The following is a 24,481-nucleotide window of genomic DNA, read 5'->3' on the forward strand; positions in this document are numbered from 1 at the left end:
TATAGGGAGTCCCAAGAGGAAACATCAAAACAATGGGAGTAGAAATGATAATGGCAAAGGTGATTGAAAGACATTTTTTCTGAGATAGAAAATACCCCTTATTTTGCAGGTAGAAAAAGCTCGTTGCAGTCTAAAGACAATGAATAAAGAGAGACCCATATCTAGGCACATTTAGTCAAAAAGCTTAGATTATAACATGAAGAAAAGCCCTTCAAACATTTAGACAGGGAAAAAGGCTGCACAACAAAGAAATAAAAATAACCGGGGCTAAGAATTTTTCCAACATTAATCTGAGACAACAATGAGAATCAGAAGAGAAACACCTTGAGTACATTTCATCCAGTTCACATGAGCAAAAGACATGATGTATATAACAAACTGCATGAACATTTGAGGGGAAAAAGACTTATAAGCATAATGTCCACTTGCCTGTCGTACAAGAAGTTACTGACAATATGCTTTAACTCTCAGAAAGTAAAGCAAAGTTAAGAACCCCAAAATGAGGATGTCATAGTGTGAATTAAGAGCCACTGAATCTCAAGTTCAGTTTAAATAGTTGATGGAAAAGAATTTGAAAACTGCATGAAATCTCAAGTAATCATTTTGGAGTTAATGTGTATAAAAGGCCAGGAAACTTGGGTCTAAGCCTTCAAAATCAATGGGAAAGATGGAAGTGGTCAAAACAGAACATACATGTTAAAATGACAAACACTGAGTAGAGAGCAAGGAAGTGCCATGAGTCAAAAGCACAAAATAAGGTGAAAAACATGAAGTCAAAGATATTAGCTGTGACAATTGACTTTCCAATTGGTTTGTGGGGAATAAACCGAATATAAACTTTCTCTGTGTATATAAAACTAAATAATACTTAAAGAGTTTAAAAATAACTGGTGCAGCCACTCTGGGAAACAGTATGGAGGTTCCTCAAAAAACTAAAAATAGAACTAGCCTACGACCCAGCAATTGCACTACTAGGCATTTATCCACGGGATACAGGTATGCTGATTCGAAGTGACACATGTACCCCAATGTTTATAGCAGCACTATCAACAATAGCCAGAGTATGGACAGAGCCCAAATGTCCATCGATGGATAAATGGATAAAGAAGATGTGGTATATATATGTAAATATATATATATATATATATATATATATATATATATATATATATATATGTATATATATTGGATATTACTCGGCAATCAAAAAGAATGAAATCTTGCCTTTTGCAACTACATGGATGGAACCAGAGGGTATTATGCTAAGCGAAATTAGTCAGAGAAGGACAAATATCATATGACTTCACTCATATGAGGACTTTAAAGGAAGGGAAGCAAAAATAATATAAAAACAGAGAGGAGGACAAAAACTTAAGAGACTCTTAAATATGGAGAACAGAGGGCTGCTGGAGGGGTTGTGGGAGGGGGGATGGGCTAAATGGGTAAGGGGCACTAAGGAATCTACTCCTGAAATCATTGTTGCACTATATGCTAACTAACTTGGATGTAAATTTAAAAAATAAATTACATAATTTTTAAAAATTAAAAATATGTAAAAATAAAAGATATATTGGGACAAATAGGGAAAACAGAAGGGAAGAGCAGTTATTTTAATTGTAGAAAAGTAGAATTTAATATAAAAAAGTTTCACGTGTATAAAGAGGATCAGTTTATATTGATAAAAATGTTCTAGGTAAAGATGTAATTAGCATGAGCCTTGGCATCATGTTTAAAAAAAAAAAAAACAGCTACCTAAATTTCCCTCTGGAAGAAGAGTAAACCTCTTGACTGAGAGACAATATGATACTGGTCCTCCACTGTCTGACCTTCAGCTCAAAGATTTGTGATCTTGCCAATCCAAGGGGACAGCCTGCCTCTAGAGCGCCATGTCCCCAACCTCAGCATGCATAGGAATCACCTGCAGACCCGGTGAAATGCAGGTTCCACACAGCAGCTGTGAGATGGATCTGAGAACTGGATTTCTAACAAGCCCCCAGTGTCTGCTGCTGCTGCAGGGTCAGGGCAAAGCTGACCAGGGCCAAGATTACGCTTGACACACCAGATCCTCCCAGAAGATGCCGGGAATGAGAACAAGGTAAGGGATGAGTTGGTGGAAACAGATGAATGATCATTTTCCATCTTACATTTAGGAAATCGAGAGCTGTTGCTTCATTCATGCTATGAATAATTAGAAAAATATGACTTCAAGTTTTTAGGCCTTAAAAGGAATCACTAGTGGGCTAAAATAGGTGGTTATCATATGAAGTACTAGGGAAAGAAAAATGAAAAATGAAGCTAAGGCAATAACTTAAAAAAAGCCAAGGTAGCATGTAAAAAATGAAAAAAGTAGGATGACAAAAGGAAACCCAAATAGTCTGTTATGACTACAGATAAATGAGAGAAATAGTTATTAATCACAAAAAAAAATATGTCTTGGTCTGGGAACTTCCTTGAGAGATTGTCCCCACTGTCTGATTGTTCCCAACCATATGATTTTAGTGGGACTGCCAGTTACCAAGTAATGATCAGAAGCTAGCTCTCACAACAAAAGCCAAATAAATACAATGAAAAGGCAACCTCCCGAATGAAAGAAAATATTTGCAAATCATGTATCTGATAAAGGGTTAATATCCAAAATATATAAAGAACTCATACAACTCAATAACAAAAAACAGATCCAATTTTTAAAAATGGCCAGATGATTTGAATAGACATTTTTCCAAAGAAGACATACAGATGGCCGACAGGCACATGAAAAGATGCTCAACATCACTTAACATCAGGGAAATACAAATCAAAACCACAATGAGCTGTCACCTCACATCTGTTAGAATGACGGCTATCAAAAAGACAAGAGACAACAGGTGTTGGCGAGGATATGGAGAAAAGCACAACCCTCTTGCACTGTTAGTGGGAGTATAAAATGGTGCCGCCACTGTGGAAAACAGTATGGAGGTTCCTCAAAAAATGTAAAAAAGAACTAACATATGATCTCGCAATTCTACTTCTGTGTATTTATCCGAAGAAACAAAAACACTAACTCAAAAAGGTATGTGTACCTCCATGTTCACTGCGGCATTATTTACAATGGCCAGATATGGAAACAACCTAAGTGCCCGTTGATAGGTAAACAGATAAAGAAACTGTGGTATATATATTATGGGATGTTACTCAGCCATAAAAAAAATGAGGACATCTTACAATTTTTGGACGACATGGGTGGACCTCAAGGGCATTATGCTACATGAAATAAGTCAGAGAAATACAAACACCATATGATCTCACTTATATGTGCAATCTCAAGAAACTAAAACGAAACACAACGAAAAACAAGTTCATAGATACAAAGAACAGATTGGTGGTTGCCAGAGGTTGGGTGTTGGGGGTGGGAGAAATGGGTGAAAGTGGTCAAAAGGTACACACTTCCAGTTGTAAAACAAAGAAGTCATGGGGGATGTTATGTACAGCATGGTGACTGTAGTTAAGAATATTGTGTTGGCATTTAAAAGTTGCTAAGACAGTAGGTGTTAAAAGCACTCATCACAGGAAAACAATGTTTGTAACTATATGTGGTGACATGTTAATTAGGCTTGTTGTAGGGATCATTTTGCAATTTATATAATCACCAAATCATTACACTGTACACCTGAAACGAACATTGTATGTCAATTATATCTCAATTTCTAAACATTTAACTCTCTTCCACAAGCTTATCTTCTTCCCCCCACCATCTTTATGATATAGTCATGTCACTATTTTGGTCAGATCCATAATCGGCTGTTACACTACTGTGATCACACCAGTCTTGTTTGTTGCGAATCACACATCTACGGTTACATATCTTTCCTTAGACAGCCTGTCTCTCTTAGCAGTGATCATTGTCTTTCCTGTGGTTTGCTTGATTTGTATATACTTACTATTTTTTTTTCAAACACTTCAAGATCTAGCAAATGAATGTTGTTTTCCAAATGTTCAGAACATCAGGTAACCCATCAATTTTCTTTTTCTGGAGACTTTGGTCCTTCCACCCTCCATCTTTCTGCTCCAATCTGGTGACCTGAGACGTTGTTACTCCTCTCTCAGGTTTACCCTCTTTTTCCCTAGCTGTGTGTCTTGTTTTCCTCATCATTTTTATAGTGCACACGTTCCAGTAGTTTCCTGGAAGTGTATGAAAGGTGTAGTTTTAGTCCTTATTATCTGGAAATCCTTCCATCACACTTGATTATTAGTTTGGCTATGTTGAAAATAATGTCCATTCAGAATTTTGAGGTCACGTCTCTGTTGCCTCCCAAGTTCTTACCTTGCTTTGAACATCTTGATGCCATTGGGGTTTTCAGTCATTTGCCTGTGGCCTCTATCTCCCAATCTCTGAAAGCTTTCTGGATACTCTCCACATGGTGATGTCAAATTTCATGTTGATATGCATTCATGCAGCTATGTGTTCATTCATTGTCTTGGGAAATTTCAATTTAGAGTCATAGGTCTTTCAACACTAGAAACTTTTGACTCCCCCAAAACTTAACTATTAATAGTCTATGGTTGCCTGGGAGCCTTAGGGATAGCATAAACAGGTGATTAACACATATTTTGTATGCTATGCGTATTATATACTGAATTCTTACAATAAAGTAAGCTAGGGGAAATGTCGTTAAGAAAATCATAAGGAAGAGAAAGTATATTTATAGTACTGTACTGTATTTATTGAAAAAAATCTGCATATAAGTGGATCCATGTAGTCGTGTTGTTCAAAGGTCAACTGCACTTCCCTTTGTATGCCCTGTGCTATAGCCAAAGCAGATGTGCTGTAAAACTTCTTATCCTGTACCTTTGCTTTCTTTTGAGAATGCCCACTCTCCCATCCCCAAATGCCTCAATGGTAAGAGACCTTCAAAGCCCAGCTCTAATAGAATTGTTCTATGGAACCTCTTCTGTTTCTCCTCTCCTTGCCTACCCTAAACTCCAGCCCTCTCCCCACCCCACCTTCCCTCCCCCACAGAACTTTCTATCTTCCTTTCTTGCGGTCACTTAGAACATAATGTTAGAACGTAACATATTCCCAACAGCATCTAATGGGCTTGCTAGTACATAGTCGATACATCAAAATATTGGCAAAATTAATTTAATCAGGTACATAACTGCCGTCCACACTAAAATTTGTATAGGTGTCATAATCAAAACTGTGAAGTGGCCATTTAGGCTTGCCACCATAACGTATATAATACGAAAACTATTGTGTAAGAATCCCTAATATGAAGCAGCGAATAAAGAGTATAATGACATAATGCTTTGCATCGGCTAGGGAAATTATTTAAGTGGAGAGATCAATTTTTTGTTTATTCATCTTACATTCTTTCGGGTGATTCTTTTTGTTTATGAGTAGTAACGTACATTTGTGAGATGGTCTACTAGAAGGCAAGGTGACTCCAGCAGCTGAAGAATTACAGAAATATCACAGATCTACAAATAGACACCACATAGGACAGTGGCCTCATTAGGAGAGCTCTAATGAGTTGAGGTCACCCAGCTATAAAGGATAAACATGCACAGACACAGCCAAAGCCACTTAACATTCAAGCAACAATAACATTTGACAAAGCAAAATACTCTTGTTAAAGAATACTCAATGGGAAAAAAATATACCAGTTAAGGATAAAGCATGAGAGTTCATATCACAACACAAAAAATGGTCTTGAGAATTGTATTTAATTAGAAAGGAGCAAGCACAAGTGAAATGCATTATTCTTTATTTGTGATCTAATAATTTTTACTTATATACATCGAAATTTTCAAGGTAAATTATTTTTAAAGTGATAACCATAAAAAAGTAATGATTTTTAATTTAAGAAAGAAATAGCTAATTTGTTCTGAAAATATGGAAAAGGGGTCCATTAGGATTATTTTGGTTACAAAATGCAAAAAAAAAAAATTCAAATTGTCAGTCAGGTTTGCTTAATAATTTACATAACTGAACAACGCAGAGATGAGTCTCAATCCCAGCAAGGTTTGATCTGGTGGCTCACCATTGTCACCCTCTGCTTTGTTTCATGCAAGGTCATTTAAAGCTGGCTCCCTTTTAGCCTCCAAATGTGCCCAGTAGATCCTGGGACTACATGCTTACTCATTTACACCTGTAAAAAGACAAAGTGTCATTGTCCCTGAATCTCCAGAAAAAGTAAAAGTTAAAGATTCGCTGTGAATATCCCATCGAGGGGCACATGCTCAGCCTTGAACTGTGGTCAAGGGGGATGGGATATCCTGGATTAACCTAGGTCATGCAAGCTGCCCATAGTACAGGTTAGAGGAAAGGAGAAGGGTCAGTTTCCCCAAAGAACATGAACTCCACGTCAGATACATTTACTGAGCACCAAATATCTCTCAGGCCCCTAGCAGTTCTGTTATACAGTTATGCAGAACCATGGGGCTAACTGCCGTTGGGCTGTGAATAGAAGAAGTGTGTGCTCCCTCCAAACTAAGCTTTTTGGAGACAATGCACGGCCCTCTATCTCTCTTTGTGCCCAGTGTTAACCTGAATTGGATGTCTACTGGGCATATGAGATTCTCCTTTTCTCTTCCAAGCCAGTGAGACTTTGGGGTTAACCCGTTCCTGCAGCAAACCTAACTTACACTGACCAATTCAGATTCCCAAATGAGAACCCATAGCTATTGAGGGAAACGGAATCTGGAATCTTATAGCTTAAAACATCCATTTTCTGAGGAAGTCACCTCCATCTTGTGAACTTTCAGTAGCTGTTCCTAAAGACCACCTTCCTCTGTCCTTTTCGAGAATTAGCATGGCCACTGGAAAGGCCATGAACATGGCCTTTGCTTCTGCTGCTCTCTGTACCATTTTGTGCAATTTAGTCCAACTCGTTGAGCTTATGAGATGAATCTGCATCTCCAAAATAAGGAATTTAATACATACCTCAGAGAGTTGTGATCATTATGTGAGGTTGTGTGGAAAGCAGGCTTCTAACAAGTGGTAAGTGTTGTGTTGAATACGAGCAATCATGGTGGGATTATAATACCCAACTCTCGGATGGTCACCGTTCTTTCCTCCTTCCTCTCTACCCATTTCTCTCACACTGAACCTGTCAGTTACCATCTTTAATTCCCCATTTAAGAAGTCATAATATAAAGCTGATGTCACTCTACAAAATTTCCTGTACAGAAATAACATGTTCATAGATGCAGGGTGATAGCTCTCTGAGGCAAGGGTTAGACAACCCCAGAAATATTTGAACAGTTAGCTGGTCACTCACCAGAGGAAAGATTCTTTCTGAACCTGTGATGCGGAGTGGAAATTAGGCCCAGCCCTGTTTGAGTAGGGAAGACGAATGAGAGAGATGGAAAACAAAAATGAGAGAGGTAGCAGAGGTGATGGAAATGGAGCGTATAGCCGTCCATACCAAAAACCAAAAACCAAAAAACAAACAAAAAAAAACCCACAGTCGAATGAAAGGGATAAAGAGCTAAAAATAGAAATAGTACATTTTCAAACTGAATTCATCATGTATTGGCTGTCCTCAATTTTCCATATCATGTGATGGTTAAGAGCAGAGTCTCTGAAGTCAGACCATTTGGTCAAAATCCTAACTCTGCCACTTACCAGCTTTTAGACAAGTTAACCATGTTGGGGCTCAGTTTTTGAAATTGGCAGAAGAACGGTACCCAACTTATGGGTTATTTCAGTGATTAAATGAGTGAATACATTTCAAGCTCTTAGCAGAGCACCTAGTGTAAGTATAATAGTTACCATCACCATCATCATCACCACCATCATCATTGTCTGTCTTGATTAGGGCAAGAGTTTTTACTTGCCAAGGCTAAAACTTCATCTGCAAGTCTTCATCCTTCCACATAGGGCTGAGTTCTAGTCGAAGTATAGTCCCACTACAGAGTGTTGCTTGCTGGCTCAGAAGATGCCAGAAAACTAAGCTCCACCATGACCCTGAAGAACAAGCTGCTTGAGCTCAGGACCCAGCAGGTATCTAGTCTCATTGCCCAAAGTCCATGTTAAAGTCTGTGTTTGCTGTGCAGCTCTGAACCTCTCTCCTGAACAGGTTCCAAGTCTGGCTTCATTTCCACCAGGACTTGGTGAGATGCTGGGAGGAAGTTGGGTCTAACCACTCTGAGCACAGGCCTTGAGCTCATGCAAAGCAGACTCCGGCTTGCGATTAACTAGCTGTATGGTTTTGGCAAATTAATTATTTCATTTCCTCCAGGGGATTATAAAACCTACTGCCCAGAAATGATGTAAGGATTAACAAATCATATAAGTAGAGTGTTTAGCACAGTGCCAAGTCAAGATGATAGTAAGAACAAATTATTATTTTCACCTTCATGGTGGCCCTTCATGGTCAGATCTCTGCAGACTTCCTAACTTTGGGTCATTGAAAAGTTAATAGATTTGCATTCTATAACTCTCATCCAAGTTATAATAAAAATGTTAAACGGAAAATGAATTAGATCAAGTATAGACCTTGATGGTATTGCAGTGGGACCAAAATCATCAGGGCATATTGCTTGGATTCAATTGTTCACACAAGAAAAAAAAAAAAAAGAAAGAAAAAAGAAAAAAAAAGCCTAATTCTTCAACCATGCCTGCCTGTACCTTGCCTAGAAGGGTGGTCTTGCCAGGGGCACCCGTATGGCTCAGTTGGTTAGGCTTCCAACTCTTGATTTCCGCTCAGGTCATGATCCCTCAGGACTGGGCCCGGCATCAGTCTCTGTGCTGAGCATGGAGTCTGCTCGGGATTCTCTCTTTCCCTCTGCCCCTCTCCCTGCTCATACTCTCTCTCTCTCTTTTTAAAACAAAACAACAACAAAAATCAAAAAGGGAAAAACAAGGGAGGTCTTGCCAGAAGTCTCGCTGATACAGTCCTGTTATGATCTCCTTGGTAAGAGTACATGAAGTAAGCTTGGCCTGATATTATAGAGAACTCCCCCTGGCTCATAGTGATCACTGCTAGTTGCTTGGGAGCTCTCAAATAATCTGCTTGAATAATCGACCCCAGAACTGTACCAGATATTGATGCCAAGCTCAGCAGGGGGTAGCTCTGCAAATTCCTGCTTTGGGGTGGAGAGGGCAGCTCCTCCTTAGAAATGGGTATGTTTATCTGCCTTCTGTTTGGTGCTATGGCTCTCAGCATGCCAGTGTTGTGGAAAGCCTGTGTATGTTTTGTCCTTCCTTATAGTCTGCTGCTTCCACTGCCTTAAAGCTGGGTGAATTTAGAAACCCTCCCTCCACCAGTGGAGGGGAATGTAACAGTAATTCTCAGAGGTAGTGCCTGCTTGTCATAGCAGATTGTGACTTGGTCTTATTCGGAGAATGGAGTCAGCGTTGGCCAACACCTTCCCTTGGTCATAATTCCATCTGTCACCTGCTCCTTCAGGCTGAGCTGAGCCAGCAGGGGAGCAAGGTGCAAAAAGCCAAACCATGCACTGCTTTCTGACAAAGCAGGGTATTGGGAAGTTTAGTCTTTGCCGCCATTGGAGGTGTTCAGTATGTGTGAAAGCAGGCACAGAGCCAACCTTGGCCACAGCAAGAAGGTGCAGTGCGCAGAATTACGTCATTATTCAGCTTCTTTTACGTCTGCAGAATTGTGAGTATAAGGTTGATCATGCTAGTGACTCTACTGTTAAGTCCATTTAAGTAATGAATACTTTCATTTATTTTTAAAACCATTGTTTTCTATCTTTAAGTATTTAAGGGAAAGAAAAGCCAAACGCTCTCACCAAATACTAAATTGTGCGCTGTGGTCCTAAAGTCATAATATATTCTTACCAATTGAAAAGTGAAAAAATTAATCACTTGTAATGACAAAACTTTGATAGAAAATAAAGATAATTCCTTTCTGTATGGGATAGAGAAAAATTGATGCTTTTTATGTACAGAATGCTTACTGGAAAACGATGAATTAAAGACAAAATTGTAACCCTTATTGTAGTCTTCCTGGATGTTCATAATAGCTGAGCTAAGTCTCTGATGCTTAATTATCCAGGAATATGAGAAATCCGGCCATATCATATTTATTTAGCAATTGAGTTCTGTTACTTTTAATTAGTTGGTTTTTTTTTTTATTTTAGAGAGAGAGCTTGAGCTGGGGAGAGGGGCAAAGGGAGAGAGAGAAAGAGAGAGAGAGAGAGAGCGAGCCTTAAGCAGGCTCCATGCTGAGCATGGAACCCATTGCAGGGCTCTATCCCAGGACTCCAGGATCATGACCTGAACTGAAGTCAAGAGTAGAACATTCAACTGACTGAGTCACCTAGGTACTCCTTTCTTCCTTTTTTTTTATTTGAGAGAGAGAGAGAGAGAGAGAGAGAGAGCGCACACGTGCACATGAACAGGGGAGAGGGACAGAGGAAGAAAGAGAAAATTGAGTTCTGTTTTGGAAGAGGAAAAATTTCTACCATTTTGAAACCTACACTTAGTTTGAAAACACATTGTGAATTCGTTATACTCTGTAAATTAATGAATTAGATGACTAGCACCCCTTGACCGGAAAAATTTATATCCATTTAAATCTAATTCAAGTAATATATTAGGCCAAACAAGCTTAAATATTTATAAAATATTTTAACTTCAAAAAATTACTTCAGATACATGAAGACATCTGTAATAGGCAAATTCCTAGAGACAGAAAGTAGATGAGAGGTCACCAGGGCCTGGAGAGGAGAAGATTGGAGAGTTTCTGCAGAATGGGTATAGAGTTTGGAAATAGAAACTTGAAAAAGTTTTGGGAATAGATAGTGATGATAATTGCACAACATTGTGAATGTTATTAATGCCACAGAACTGTACACTTAAAAATTGTCAAATGACCCTTTATATTGTACACATTTTATATAATAAAAATAATCATTTAAGATATCAAAATAAATGAGAATGATCCAAAAACTAAAATGTCCGCCCTCAGCATTATAATACTGTATTTTCTTTCAGAAATCCTGGCCTCTGTCATATGACCAAAAATAAATATCAGAAAGCTAAGATCAATTTAGCAATGTTTGTGGTAATATAATTACTTACAGACACCAACTGAATTCACTCAAAAACAATAGAACCAATAAGAGAATTCAGTAAGTTAGCCAGTAAATAAATATATGAAAATAATATGTTTTATGTATGTGTTCTCAATAATTTTCAGAATGCATTTTGGGATAATATGCTCTTAGACAAATGGTAACAAAGTATAAAATTGCTTTGAGTAAACCTAACAAATTATGCAGAATCTAAATGAAAAATATCATAAAGCTTTTCTGAGGAGCTTAAATACAACAAGGAAAACTGAAGAGATACATGTTTTTAATGGAAAGATTCAGTAGTAAAGATGATAATTTCCCCCAAAATTAGTCTCTAAATTTATTGAATAAAAATTTCAATAAATTTTTATTGAAATTATCAGTCTCAAGCATGTTTTTTAACCTGACCAAATTATGTTAAAGTTTGCCTCAAGATATAAATGGTTAAGAGTAATCAAGAAAATACTGGGAAAGAATAAGGAGAGAGTTCCATATTCCACTATATTAAAATATGCAAAGTTATGACCATGAAGAATAATATTTTAGGTAAATATGCAAAATATACTGACATTTTTAAGCAGTATTAAAAATTATGTTTTTTAATGGAATAAAACCCTATGTCTGTATACACCTATGGAAAATATCATCTCTACTGCAGTGGAGTATATAATTCTGTTCTACACAATGAGAACATAGTAAAAATATGCTTTATAAGCTACTTGTTTATTCACCTGTATCTTATAAACACTTTCCTATTTTTAAAAAATATTTTTCTATTAGATGACTTGAGTAACTATAATTTTCCATTATGTAGGTTCACCTGACTTTATTTAATCCACTGTTTTTGAAACAATTGGATTGTTTCTAGTTATAAATAATACTATCCTTCACATCCTTCCCTATCACTCTTTCTGCACTGTTGCATACATTAGACCAAATGCCCAGAAGTGAAATTGCTGGGTTAATTATAAGCATACAGTAGCCCCATCCTGCCCCCCCACCCCACACACGCACTTGTATTCATGGTTTCGCTTTCCATGGTTTCAGTTTCCTGTGGTCAGCTGCGGTCTAGAGACAGATGATCCTCCTCTGGCATATGTCAGAAGGTCGGTAGTTGCCTAACGCTGTGTCACAATGCCTATGCCATTCACCTCACTCGATCTCATCATGTAGGCATTTTCTCATCTCACATCATCACAAGAAGAGTGAGTATAGTACAATAAGATATTTAGAGAGGGACAGAGACCACATTCACATAACTTTTACTATGGTATATTGTTATAATTGTTCTATTAGTTATAATTTTTAATTTCTTACTGTATCAAATTTATAAATTAAACTTTATGATAAGAATGTACATATAGAAAAAAACATGGCATATGTGGTACTATCTGCTATTTCAAGCATTTACTGGCGGGGGGGTCTTGGAACATATCCCCCACAGATGGGGGGGGAACTACTATATTGCTATAGAAAGGTTGTGATGGCTTGTAATGTGGTATCTATGAGAGTGCCTCTTTTCCCAAACCTGTGTCCACACTGAGTATTAACTCTTCAAAACCTTTTTGTTACATGATACTCAAAATTATTAAGTAGTGTTTATCTTGATTACTAACGAAGTTGAACATTCTGGAATATTATTTATTTGTTTTATTATTTTGTGTATTATCTATGCATATTCTTTGCTCATTTTTAATTAGCAAATTCTTTTATTGGTTTGTGATAGCTATTTGTATATCAAGGATATTAACATTTATAGCATATGTCAAAAATATTTTTTTAGATTTTATTGTTGGCTTTTGCATTTTGTTTGGTGTTTCCAGTTTTAAAAGAAGTAGAAATATTTCCGTTTTTCCTGATTTCCCAGTAGTGAATCATATCTAATAGTAGAAAATGTTCAGACTTTGCACAGACTATGGCAATAATAGATTTTATGCTTGAGAAAAATCATACATGTAACTTATAACCATCTAAGATGAATAAGTTTTACCACTTTGACTTTAAATTATTTTTTTCCTTATTCTTCAGCAATTTCTATATATCTGGGAGCTCTGTCTTGTTGATTATTCTTGAAGGCAGTAAGCAGTACAATAGAAATCCAATTTTCTGAATAGAAAGGTTCCACTGGCTGATCTATAATGTCAGTGGATGTCTCATGTCAGACCCTTTTCAAAATCTTAAATCTTGAGTTCAAAGTTCTCACTTATGTCTTGACAATAGCTTTCAGGCCCATCAACACAAGAATAAACACATTCCTTCTCTTTCAAGCTACAGAATCATATTCTTTATATCTGTTAACATACTTTTTCAAAGAAAAAGAACTTTGTTTAAAAAAAAGCCGTCTTTTTTATTTAATTCCATTGGGATAGTAAGAACAAAAAGACTTCCAACTTAATGGTATATCTCAATTCCTCAAGAATGAGAAAGAAAAACAGAGGAACTGAAGTGGAAAGGGGCAGCATAAAAAGATCCCTCCTGGATGAAGTTAAGGGTCTTTTATAGTGCATACACTGCCTTTATTTCACAGTGACTACAGAGGTTTTAGAACTATTCCCTGGTCATTCAGTTCCATTTTAGATGCCATTAAGAGTAACGGTTCATACATATTACTTGTCAGCCATTGTCCATCCAATAACATGTATCACAACCATGTTAATTCAATCAAGGTTGCAGTAAGATGAAATAATTATTTCCTGATAGCTATTATTACTATCCATGGTGAAAGACACTATTAGTTTATTTCCAAGTGATCAGTTATCTATACATACAGGCATAAACTTAATCAACAACAGTTTGATGTTATTGTTACTCATATATATATAAAAACTTTACTCTTTAGGCAATATATTCTATATGGCAAACTCTAACATTGATAGTAAATGAGCATATCCCCGGCTGTGTTATTGCAAGCTTTGACATACATATTCTAAAAGAAGACCACTGTGATAAGCCAATATTCAGTAACCACTATGGCTACAAAAATCTTTTCTGCAGTCACCAGATGGGCTGGTGTCCATGGGCTGGTGTCCATGGGCTGTACAGCATGGGCTGTACCCATGCACAGATAGCTCTCTCTTCTAACATCTTTAATAGATTCTCTTACTTGTGACTTCATAGTGTCAACAGAAAGGCTTTCTTGGTGAAGAACAAAATCTCCAAAATGGAATGAGAGTTGTATGCACTCATTTATACATTTATTTTGTACTTGAAAAACACAACACACGCATGTGGTTCTGTTTTGATGTCTAATCCTTCTCCACTAAACAGTTTATAAAACATTTATTTGGATGTGTCTATGAGTTCGTCTTAAGAAGAGGGGTGGGAAGTACGGATGAGTAGAGAGAAAAGGCAGAAACCCAGGATCTTAAACATCTGATTCCATTTGGTTGATATGGCAAGATGGGACCTAGTGAATCTTTTAGCTTGAGAAAAAGTGCTACATTTATATATATCTACACACACCCACATGCTTCTTCCTACCACTTCTAAATGACCTTAAGGAAAATATGTACACAATGATGAAACTATTTAGAAGACAGTTTCTAAAATATCTGGAGTTTTTTCCCACATTGCTAAGTAGAACTTTATTCCTATGAGCTAGAGTCTATCTTGTACAAGGAGGACTCCTTTATCTAAGAGGAGAGGAGACATTTTCTAGCATGGTCTTTCCCCTTCTGGAATAAATACTCTTCACCTAAATAACATCCACTCAACCCTAGAGTCTGTCCCTGGGTCTCGCAGTCTTCTTTCTCTCAACTGGGCTGGAGGCCCACTTTGAGTCACTGTTTAAATACCCAACTTTTTATGAATATTCATCAAACTTGTAGTATTTGTTCACTATCTTCTTCCATACTATATTATAAGATGCAAGTGAATGAGTGCCATATCTGTCTTACTCACTTCTCTATCTCCAGTTCCTAAATCAGTGACTGGCACATCCACATTCTCAATAAGTATTTGATGAATGAGGATTAAGTAAACTAATATATGTAAAGTGCTTTGCTTAACTCCTGGAATATGCAAATATTTGGTATATATTAGGTACTATTATATGAGCTATGACACAGCACTATGAAGTTCTGAACCTACACATGTTTAGCTTCATTGGCAGACTTTTTGAAAGAATGTTCAGCATTTCTCCAGGTTCCTAGTTCTCTTTTGTTAAACTGAACTGGGTCAGTAGGCAGGGTTCAGTACCCATTTACCTAAAAAACAAGTTTTAGATTGCATAAAACCAGAAAAAGAACCCCCCACTACTGACTGTGAGATACTGTACCTTCCCTTCTCCTTTTCTATCTTCCCATAGTACTCTGACACTTTGCCTTTGAATATCTTATTACTACAACTTTTAGGCTAAATTATATCCTTCTATTTCTAGTTGTTTTCAGAATATGGAATGGCCTGTAGTGTGTCTAAATGCTGTGGTAATGAGCCATCATACGATCAAATCCCATAGTTATATTTAGATTCGTTCCCTGAGTTAAAGCTGAGCATTCTCCATTCATCACATTGTGTTTACAGACAGTCCTTAACTAAAAATTGTTTGATTTAGGACTTTTTGACTTTAAGATGGTAGGAAAGCCATCGGCTTTCAGTAGAAACAGAATTTTGAATTTTGATCTCTTCCTGAGCTACTGGTAGAATATTCTCTTATGATTCTGGGCAGTGGCAATGAGCCGCAGCTCTCCGTCAGCCATGTGAGGATAAACAACCAGTACACTCACAGTTCTGTACCCACACAACCATTCTGTTTTTCACTTTCAGTAAGGTATATATTACATGAGATATTCAATCTAACACTTCATTATAAAATAGACTTCGTGTTAGATGGTTTTGCCCAAGTGTGGGCTAATATAAGTGTTCTGAGCATGATTAACCTAGCCTACTAAGCTATGATGTTCAGGAGGGTACGTGTATTAAATGCATTTTTGACTTGCAACATTTTCAACTGGATGTATTGGGACATAACCCTATTACAACTTGAGGAACGTCTGTCCTTTTAAACCAAACCATAGTGTAGTCTGTACCATACCAGATGTTAGGGGCCATCCTACGGTGTTATTGCCCCAATACCCATTATATTGCTGGAGGCAATAAAGTTTCCACATCTGACTTTTTTAAACTTCCTAGTAATTCCGGAGGAAACGGCAATGATACCTTGTATTCTTGGATTTTTAATTGATAATTCAGTTTGGTTCAAACTTACTCCAGGTGTGATCCTTGTGCCTGGCTAGTTTGTACTTTATTTTGTAGGAAAAGGGGTAGGGAGAGATTCTGAACTCTTTGACCAGATAGTGAGATGACCAAATATGCTCTAGGAAGGTTAATCCAGCAGCAGTGTGAAAAGACAGGTTGGGGCATTTGAGAAAGATGAAAAGAAGGGGTGTCTGGAAAGAGCCATGACAGTGCTCCAATAGAGGAGTTCCTAGGTCAAGAACCAGAGGATTAGAGGTGAGGATGGAGACCCAGGACCAGAGGAGAGGAGGTGAGGATGGGATGAGGACACAAATTCAAGAGCCATTGCAAAAACAGAACAAGATGGCTCTACAACATGAGGAGTGTGAGGGATGAGAAACAGACTTTGACCCTGGAGGCTAGGAATCTGGTTGTATCATTATCAGTATGGGGAACAGAACAAAAATATAAAGTATGGAGACCACTTGTCTTTGGAACAAACTTAATTTGAGGTGCTAGAAGATCCAGGCTTTTGGAAATGTGAGCTGGAGTTCAAGAATAATGTCACGTCTGCATCAGAGGTGTATTGACCGTGGCGTCATCCATTTTGGTAGCCTGGTTCCTTTGTCCCTCCATAAATGGCACAGAGTTTAATTGCGGCCAATCTTCTCCTTACAAGATAGAACATGTGACGCATAAGAGCCTTTGACTTTCTCTTGGAATAGTCTGGGAGCATCACAGTTTATCAGTCACCCCCTCTGACTTTCTAGAATAGATGCCTTACACAGGCTTTCTACTTAAATCTGGGAACTTTTGGTCATTTTAGAAAGTAGATAATAGGCTCCTATGACCAAGGAATGAAAGTGTAGGGGAGTTGGCCAAGTTTATACAGCCAGTTATTAGTGTCCTGGCCCCTGGTCCTCGGCCTTACCCACTAGAACAAATGGTACCTTCCAGACCCCGCGTGTGAGGGGATAACAGGTAACTTTCCCATCCTGTCTCTGCAGTACAGCTTTCAGAGTGTGCGTTCAGAATTGTTCTAAAAACCATCGTGTATTTGTTTGGTCTCTGATTTAGTGTTGGTTCTTTCGAAAGTTCTGAGCTTTAAAATTTTTGCTTTTCTTTCCTGCTTTCTTAAGAGTCTAAATATAGTCACTTGATGTTCACTTCTGTGAGGAACATTGTCAGTGTTTGTTAACTGGCCGATAGTTGCTACTCACACGTACCACACCCAGTCCTTCCTTCCCAAATAAATGTTTGTTTCCTGGTAATGGTTTTAAGAATCGCACGGTTGTTAACTGGAAAGGGTTGTTGCATAGAAATGTGTCTGTCAACCTTCATGGGAGCCCTTTAACCCCAGCGACACTAACTGATCTTTTATCTTCCATGCCACCTGTCCATCACCAGCCTCTTCTGTGAAGGACGATGAGCAGCTTTCTTAGGCTTGGTGAAGAATCAGCACAAGCAGGAAGAACAAAAAACACACAAACAAGATCTTGCTTATAACATGAAAGGCTACAGTGCATCATTCAAAGTTCTAATAATAAAGTTTCACCCAGCTAACAGAGTACATTTCAACGACGTGGTCTATGAATCGACTCACCTTCACATTGTAGAAATTAATGTTTTTTATTTTTGGCTTGTTCCCTTTCCTACCGTATAGATGCCTTGAATCTTCGAAACCGACAGGTCATTTGCATCACCCTCAAAGTCCTCCAACATCTGGCTGTGTCAGCTGAGATGGTGGGTGAAGCTTTGGTGCCCTATTACCGTCAAATCCTCCCCATCCTGAACATCTTTAAGAATATGAATGGTGAGTGATCCCAGGAGTCAAATGTCTTTTAAGCCCTAAAAAAAAGGGAGTGGTTTGAAGTAGAGTTAATTAGCAACACATTTAGGATTTATTATTGCTTATAAACCAAGATCCATTTGGAGATCTAAATAGTGTAACTCCCACTCTTCCCCTGCTACTCCCTAGGGAAACAGTAAAATTAACAATTTCATTTATTACACCTCACACGTACAGCTTACTTACTCAGTACAGAAGCACTGAAGCAGTTCTATAATCTTCCAATAATTAAATTGTAAAGTTTTTTTAATAGTCTTGTGACTGCATTAGTAGGTTTTGAGTTTGTCCTTTCTCTTGGTAGTAATTCTACCTTTAGATACTCGGTTAAAATTGCAGTTTTTATTAATTGGCTTAAGATGAATTTTTAAAGCAATATCGTTAAAATATGATACATGTGGCTTGGGAAGTTTTAATATATGTTCTCTCATTTCTAAAAAAAAATAGAAAAATAGATAATCTAGTTGATGGTGAGTGCTGATTATAAATGCATGTGTACTGATACATTTATTTGTTTTAATAATTCTATAAGCTTTGGAAAGCACTGATGAGCTCACATGAATCTGCTCTACCCTAACAAAGGCACTAGCAAGTTGTGGTGATCGGTTGGCAGACAGTGGATATATATTTGTTCATTCAGAGTGTGATTTTCCTTTTATGCCTCTTTGAAAGGATATGACTCTAATTTTCTTTTATGTTGCTAACTTTGAATTTCCATACTTCTTATATGCATAGCATAAGTCAACATTTGAAGTTAATTCCTGACAGCTATGTAAATAAGTTAGCAATTTAGCGGAACACTGCATGAAAATTTTGTGACATGATCTGCCTATGTACATACAAGAAAAAAAATCAAGCAACAAAACTGAGTGTTCCTGCCACATACAACTCCTTTGTTTGGAAGCACTATTTTTTACATTGTTCATAAATTGCTACTAAAAGTCTCGTTACTTAGGCAAATCATGGAATTCTCAGAAAGTCTTAAGCTGTATTTCAATAGTAGGACCTACTTATATACTCAATATTAGACATATTTGGTTACAAGGACTTCACCTGGAGTTGTGGAAGTGTAAGAATGCTCATAATGGAGTAAGTTAATATCCATTCCACAACCGCTGAATGGCAATAGACTTACTGTGGACATTTGGACAAGTTGGTTACTCTTCCAGGACACTAAAAACTAGGTGTTGGTAATTGAATCCCTTATGACCTAACAAACTAATAGTTTTAGTAACAGCATTTCTACTTTATGGAAAATGCTTGTTTAAATATTTTTGATTCAGAATTCATAGTTTTACTGGAGAGTGGCATCGAATATCCATGAAGTTATAGAATGATTCCATGTGCAAACATTGTTCAATTATGGTTCATAAAAGAGGTGCTGAGTTCATCCATCGTATTTAGCCTCTAGTTAACTTGAGAGAGACATGGAGATGATAGAGATAAAGATGATAGAAATAGAGATGAGAGAGAGAGAGAGAGAGACAGAATTACTTAAACACTGGGAAGAATCAAGGAACAGCCACCCCCAAAGTCTCGGTTGTAGGTAACACTTTTGAAGTGTGTGATTAGCGAGTGTTTTCTGGTAATCCTCGTGGAAACCTGTGGGGAAAGTACTATTACTATGTCTGAGTTTTCATCATAAAAGTTGCCCCTCTGTAACTTCTCTCATATATAATCATCTGCTTCTGTACCTGACCATCATGGACGATGGTCACCAACACATCTGCCTTCCCTCACTTGAGTAGGAGCAGGGGGCACTACAACACCGTGTTAATGCCTTTGGGTCCCACAGCAGAATGTGCAACTCAAATCTAAGCATCATTATGCACCGTATAAAAGAAGAAAAAGGAGGCACCTGGGTGGCTCAGTTGGTTAAGCATCCACTTCTTGGTTTCAGCTCAGGTCACGATCTCACAGTTCATGAGTTCAAACCCGCATCAGGCTCTGTGCTGACAGAGCTTGGGATTCTCTCCCCCACTGCCCCTCCCCTTGTAGCTCTCTCTCTCTCTCTCTCAAAATAAATAAATAAACTTCAAAAATGTAATAAAAAAAAAAACAGAAGAAGAAAGACAATGAGAATCTCCCTCATCCTCCAGGAAACCTGTAAAGAAGAAGAAGTTAAGCCACCACAAAGAGATAAATCTCTAGATTATTAAACAAAAGCAATTGGTTTCTACATCTTTCTCATACTCTTTATTTAATTCTTTAACTCACAGATGTTCACATCCTTAACAAAAGAAGTAATTAGCTTTAGGAATATATCCCTATTTAGATTTTATCAATGTGGGAATTTATAGTTGATACCATAGCCTTAATTGGTCCCAAACAAGGTTAATTATTTTGGAACATTCCTAAATGCATGCACCAGTGATTCCACATTCAACTATTTTTCTGCTTAATATCTCTCTGAAATTTGAGGGGGAAAAATATTAGCTTTAGCCTCATTTTCTACTTATCTTAGAAACCTGTCAGTACAAAGCCAGAATGTAGTAAGCTGTATTTCCAGAGGGTCATATTACAAAATTGGAGCATTCTGGCTATAAAACTTAAAACTATTCTTCAAAGTGGCTATATTGCCAAAGATCCAGTTCTACCAGAAGGAGCATACGTAAGATTTCCAATTACAATAGTGTTTTTAGGATAGAAATAATTTAACTGTAATACATAGTTTAGTAAATCCTGTTTTATAATTATGGATATTCATATTCACAGAACCATATATACTTATTTTATTTCAGCAGATGTCTTTAGTAACAGTTGTATTTATAAAAAAAAATATAGTAGCAATTTACAGCATGTAACATTAGAAAAAATTCATCCTTAATTTCAGTGTATTTAAAACAATTCCACACATAGAGTTCTGTTTCCACTTTTTCCTACTTTCACATAAATCAATGTCTTGTTATACTCAGATCAAAACAAACAGTCCCATCACAAAATATGTATTTTTTGGAATGAGACCAGATACAAATGACAGAAAGAAGGAAAGATTGAAACAGAGAACAGTCCTTCAACTATAACGACCTCGTCCTCTGTCAGCATTCCCTCAAAGTGCAAGCTTTAGCTTAATTCTACTAACTCGTCCTTTTTCGTAATTTCTGGCCTATTTTAATGTCACATGGACTTTGTTGGAGACGAGCAGTGGGCTGAGTAGATAAGGGCTGGACAAACATTGAAGCAAGCACGGGCTGTCAGGCGCCCCGGCTTGGAGTCTTTCCAGGGGACCACAGGGAAGCGACCGCAGGAAGGAGCCGACGGGGCTGGCAGCCCCAGTCGACACTTCTGTAGGTGCTAAAACTTACGGCAAGACCCACAAGACTATTCCTGCCCTAAGAGAAAGCGTGGCTTTGTGTATCTCTTTATGACTGTTATTTTTTACAGGGTTTAATGAGGCTAACTTTCAACAGTTATGAAAACAACAGAAGTCTAAAGATGCCAGTTATAATGTGGAATAGAGTAGCATCTTAGAGTCAGAAGACACAAATCACGGAACTTCTCTGCGTTTAAATCTCTTTTAGATTCTCCTAAATCATCTGTGTAAAAGATAATAGCACCTTTTTCCGTAGGGTTGACGTGACAATTCAAGATAATGTGTCCGTAGGCGCTTCACGTACAGCCTGGCCTTGACTGGGTATTAAATGAGATAGCCATTGGGGCACCTGGGTGGCTCAGTCGGTTAAGCGTCCGACTTCGGCTCAGGTCATGATCTCGCGGTCCGTGGGTTCAAGCCCCGCGTGGGGCTCTGTGCTGACAGCTCAGAGCCTGGAGCCTGTTTCAGATTCTGTGTCTCCCTCTTTCTCTGACCCTCCCCTGTTCATGCTCTCTCTCTCTGTCTCAAAAATAAATAAACGTTAAAAAAAAATTAAAAAAAAAAATGAGCTAGCCATGATTATCATACAACATTATATAGAGGTACAGTATTACACATATTATTATATGATATTCTATATAAACATTGCAGCACTATAAAATTACTGTATCGCACCATGAATAGACGGTTGGGTTGAATGTTTTGTGACCGTGGTTGTGGAACTCCTCCCCTTGGCCCTTCCATGAGCCTGGCTGTGAACACACACAGACTCGTGGTTCCCAGCTGGGGCAATCCCTTTGCCTCAAAGGATTCAGCTTTCCCCTGCCAAATGCCAGGTGGGTGACCAGGTGAGTTAAGGACCCTGGGATTCATTGAAGAATAACTGGTTTTCAAATACATCTCTTCCTGACATAATCTTTAAGCTCGAATATGTGACTGATGTTTTGGAGAAAGTCACGTTTGGAAAAGACAAGCTTGAGTGCCACAAACAAGGGGCCCCTGCATCAGTATCCTCTTTGGAGGATCTGAAGTAGGGTCTAAGTTTGAGCTTGTTTTCCTTAATTCGAAACAATGGATTTTGGATATCTAAACCATGCTGTTTTTCCAGCCACTGCTTTGGGTGAAAGAGAAGGAAGAATTTCTATAACAGCAATTTCTTCCTCCCTGTGTTCTTTCGCAAATGTTATTAAAGGTTACAGAAAATTAAGACAATAGGAATGTTCGATTTATAGCTTCCAGAGATGAAACTACAAAATTAATGGTGCAGTGTATTGCATTTGAGAAGCATGAAACAATAAATGGCATTAAAACATTTATAGCTAAAATATGGGGCTCTGCCAGCAGATTACAGCTATCCAATCACTCTGCTTTCTGGAGGCAATCCTAATTTTGGTTCCTTTGTTTCCAACTGCACCAATAGTCCTGAAACAGTTCAGAGACTCCAGGCATCAGCAATTCAAATAGCACCATGAGTATATGTCATGGAACACGTAAAAGTAGATAGAGTCATGAAATGACATGTTTATGTGGATGTGGAAATCAAACATGGCCCCTCGTGTGTAGGTTTTTCCTAGGATAGTTATAGACTGTATGCCACTACAGACTAATTAAAGTCTATGAAAAGAGGGATTTAAAAATTGCAGTTCAAATCCAGACACATTAAAACCTATAGGTGATGAGAATGCAGTAAATTTGCAACATTTCAGAGTATTTGTACCAACTCTTTGACCCTGAAGTTTAAGTCGTTTGAAAAAGCCAGAAACAGTTGATTTCTGCTGGTAGTCACTTAGAACAACTTCTGATGGAAACCTAGGTGTTCTCAATTAACCTGATTCGAGTTCTCCCAGAGTTTCTGTGAGCCTAGTGGAACCTATTCTCAATGGTTCTTTAACATGTTGAGGGGGTGCCTGGATGGTTCAGTTAGTTAAGCGTCCGACTGCAGCTCAGGTCATGATCTCAGTTTGTGAGTTCGAGCCCCATGTGGGGCTCTGTGCTGACAGCTCAGAGCCTGGAGCCTGCTTCAGATTCTGTGTCTCCCTCTCTCTCTGCCCCTCCCCCATTTGTGCTGTCTCTCTCCCTTTCCCTCAAACATAAACAAACGTTAAAAATATTTTTTTAATGTTGATGAACTTTTGGGGGCTGATTGTGTACCAAAAAAGTCTTTGTTTTTTGTTTCATAATTGACTTACATAAAGGTTATTTCACAGAGCTTTAAATTTAATTTTGGAATCAAGGTTTATTCCCTGTGGGATTCTGTCCAATTTTGAGTGTGATTTATATTTTAGAAATTTACTTCAAAGTTTCTTTGAAATCATTAGGTTTATTAGATTTGAAACCAATTGAATGTCCTAAACTTATTAAGGAACAGATTAGAACTACTGTCCCGCCCCCCATTCCTGCAAGTTAGATTTAGAACAATCTTGTGCATATCTAATCTCTTCTGGATTCTTCCTCTGCTCAGATTTTACTAGTTGCTCTAATGAGAATCCTAGGATCATAACAAAGCTGGAAGATGCATATAGGGGCCCTTTGGTCTGCACCTGTCTCCAATTTACTCAACTACCCTATTCCGCCATAAGTTCTACAAGGTCAAAATGTTCACATTGAGTTTCCTTTCTCCTGTGCAGACTGGGTATAGCACACTTAGAAGAATTAGGTGCTTAATAGGTGTTGAATTGATATGCTAACCCAATCTGCATGACCAATACTCGCTTATTCAGTTCTGTCCTAAGTTAGTAGCTTCACTATTTCACAAAGTAACCCATTCTACTTCTGAAAGGAAAGGCACGTCCTACACTGAATTGAAGTCTATGTCTAATATTCTATCCAACTTACCTGTCTAATCTAAAGCACACTGAATGTCTAATCCCTTTCCCAAATAGCAGACCTTCAAAAAATATATATAAAACTTTCCTTACCCCTCAACTTTCATTTCTTCGAATTCAAGGTCCCTTTTTCTTCCAAGCATTCATTTTTATAAGCACAGCTTTCCAAATCTCCGGGGGTGGGGAGGGAGGACCCACATATCTGCAAACACCGATGGCTCTGTGGTTGTCTGAGAGCAGCCCTAGGGGACAAAGCATCCTAAGAAAAGTCAAGACTTCTCTGCCCTCACAGATGCACCT

At 37.9% G+C, this 24,481-nt stretch overlaps 1 protein-coding gene and 1 long non-coding RNA gene across 5 annotated transcripts in view; one reads left to right on the forward strand and one right to left on the reverse strand.

Moving 5' to 3' along the window:
* Nucleotides 1-4,448, reverse strand: part of LOC122238808 — a 31,271-nt gene extending 26,823 nt beyond the window's left edge. The window contains exons 1-2 of the long non-coding RNA XR_006217996.1: nucleotides 4,301-4,448; nucleotides 3,918-4,158 (exon numbers count right to left, since the gene is read on the reverse strand). This is a non-coding gene — a long non-coding RNA (uncharacterized LOC122238808). The remainder of the gene's footprint in view (nucleotides 1-3,917; nucleotides 4,159-4,300) is intronic.
* The window catches only part of PACRG (parkin coregulated), a 509,535-nt gene that overhangs the window by 284,562 nt on the left and 200,492 nt on the right, over nucleotides 1-24,481 (forward strand). For 3 of the 4 annotated variants that reach the window (XM_042987491.1, XM_042987492.1, XM_007097242.3), the window contains one exon: nucleotides 17,861-18,010. In XM_042987491.1, the coding sequence (XP_042843425.1) occupies nucleotides 17,861-18,010 (150 nt within the window). Of the gene's footprint in view, nucleotides 1-17,860; nucleotides 18,011-20,142; nucleotides 20,169-24,481 lie in introns of those variants that run through there. The other variant, XM_042987494.1, reaches the window with a different exon arrangement.

The sequence above is a fragment of the Panthera tigris genome, chromosome B2 (genome assembly GCF_018350195.1).
Source record: "Panthera tigris isolate Pti1 chromosome B2, P.tigris_Pti1_mat1.1, whole genome shotgun sequence".
NCBI classification, from domain to species: domain Eukaryota; kingdom Metazoa; phylum Chordata; class Mammalia; order Carnivora; family Felidae; genus Panthera; species Panthera tigris.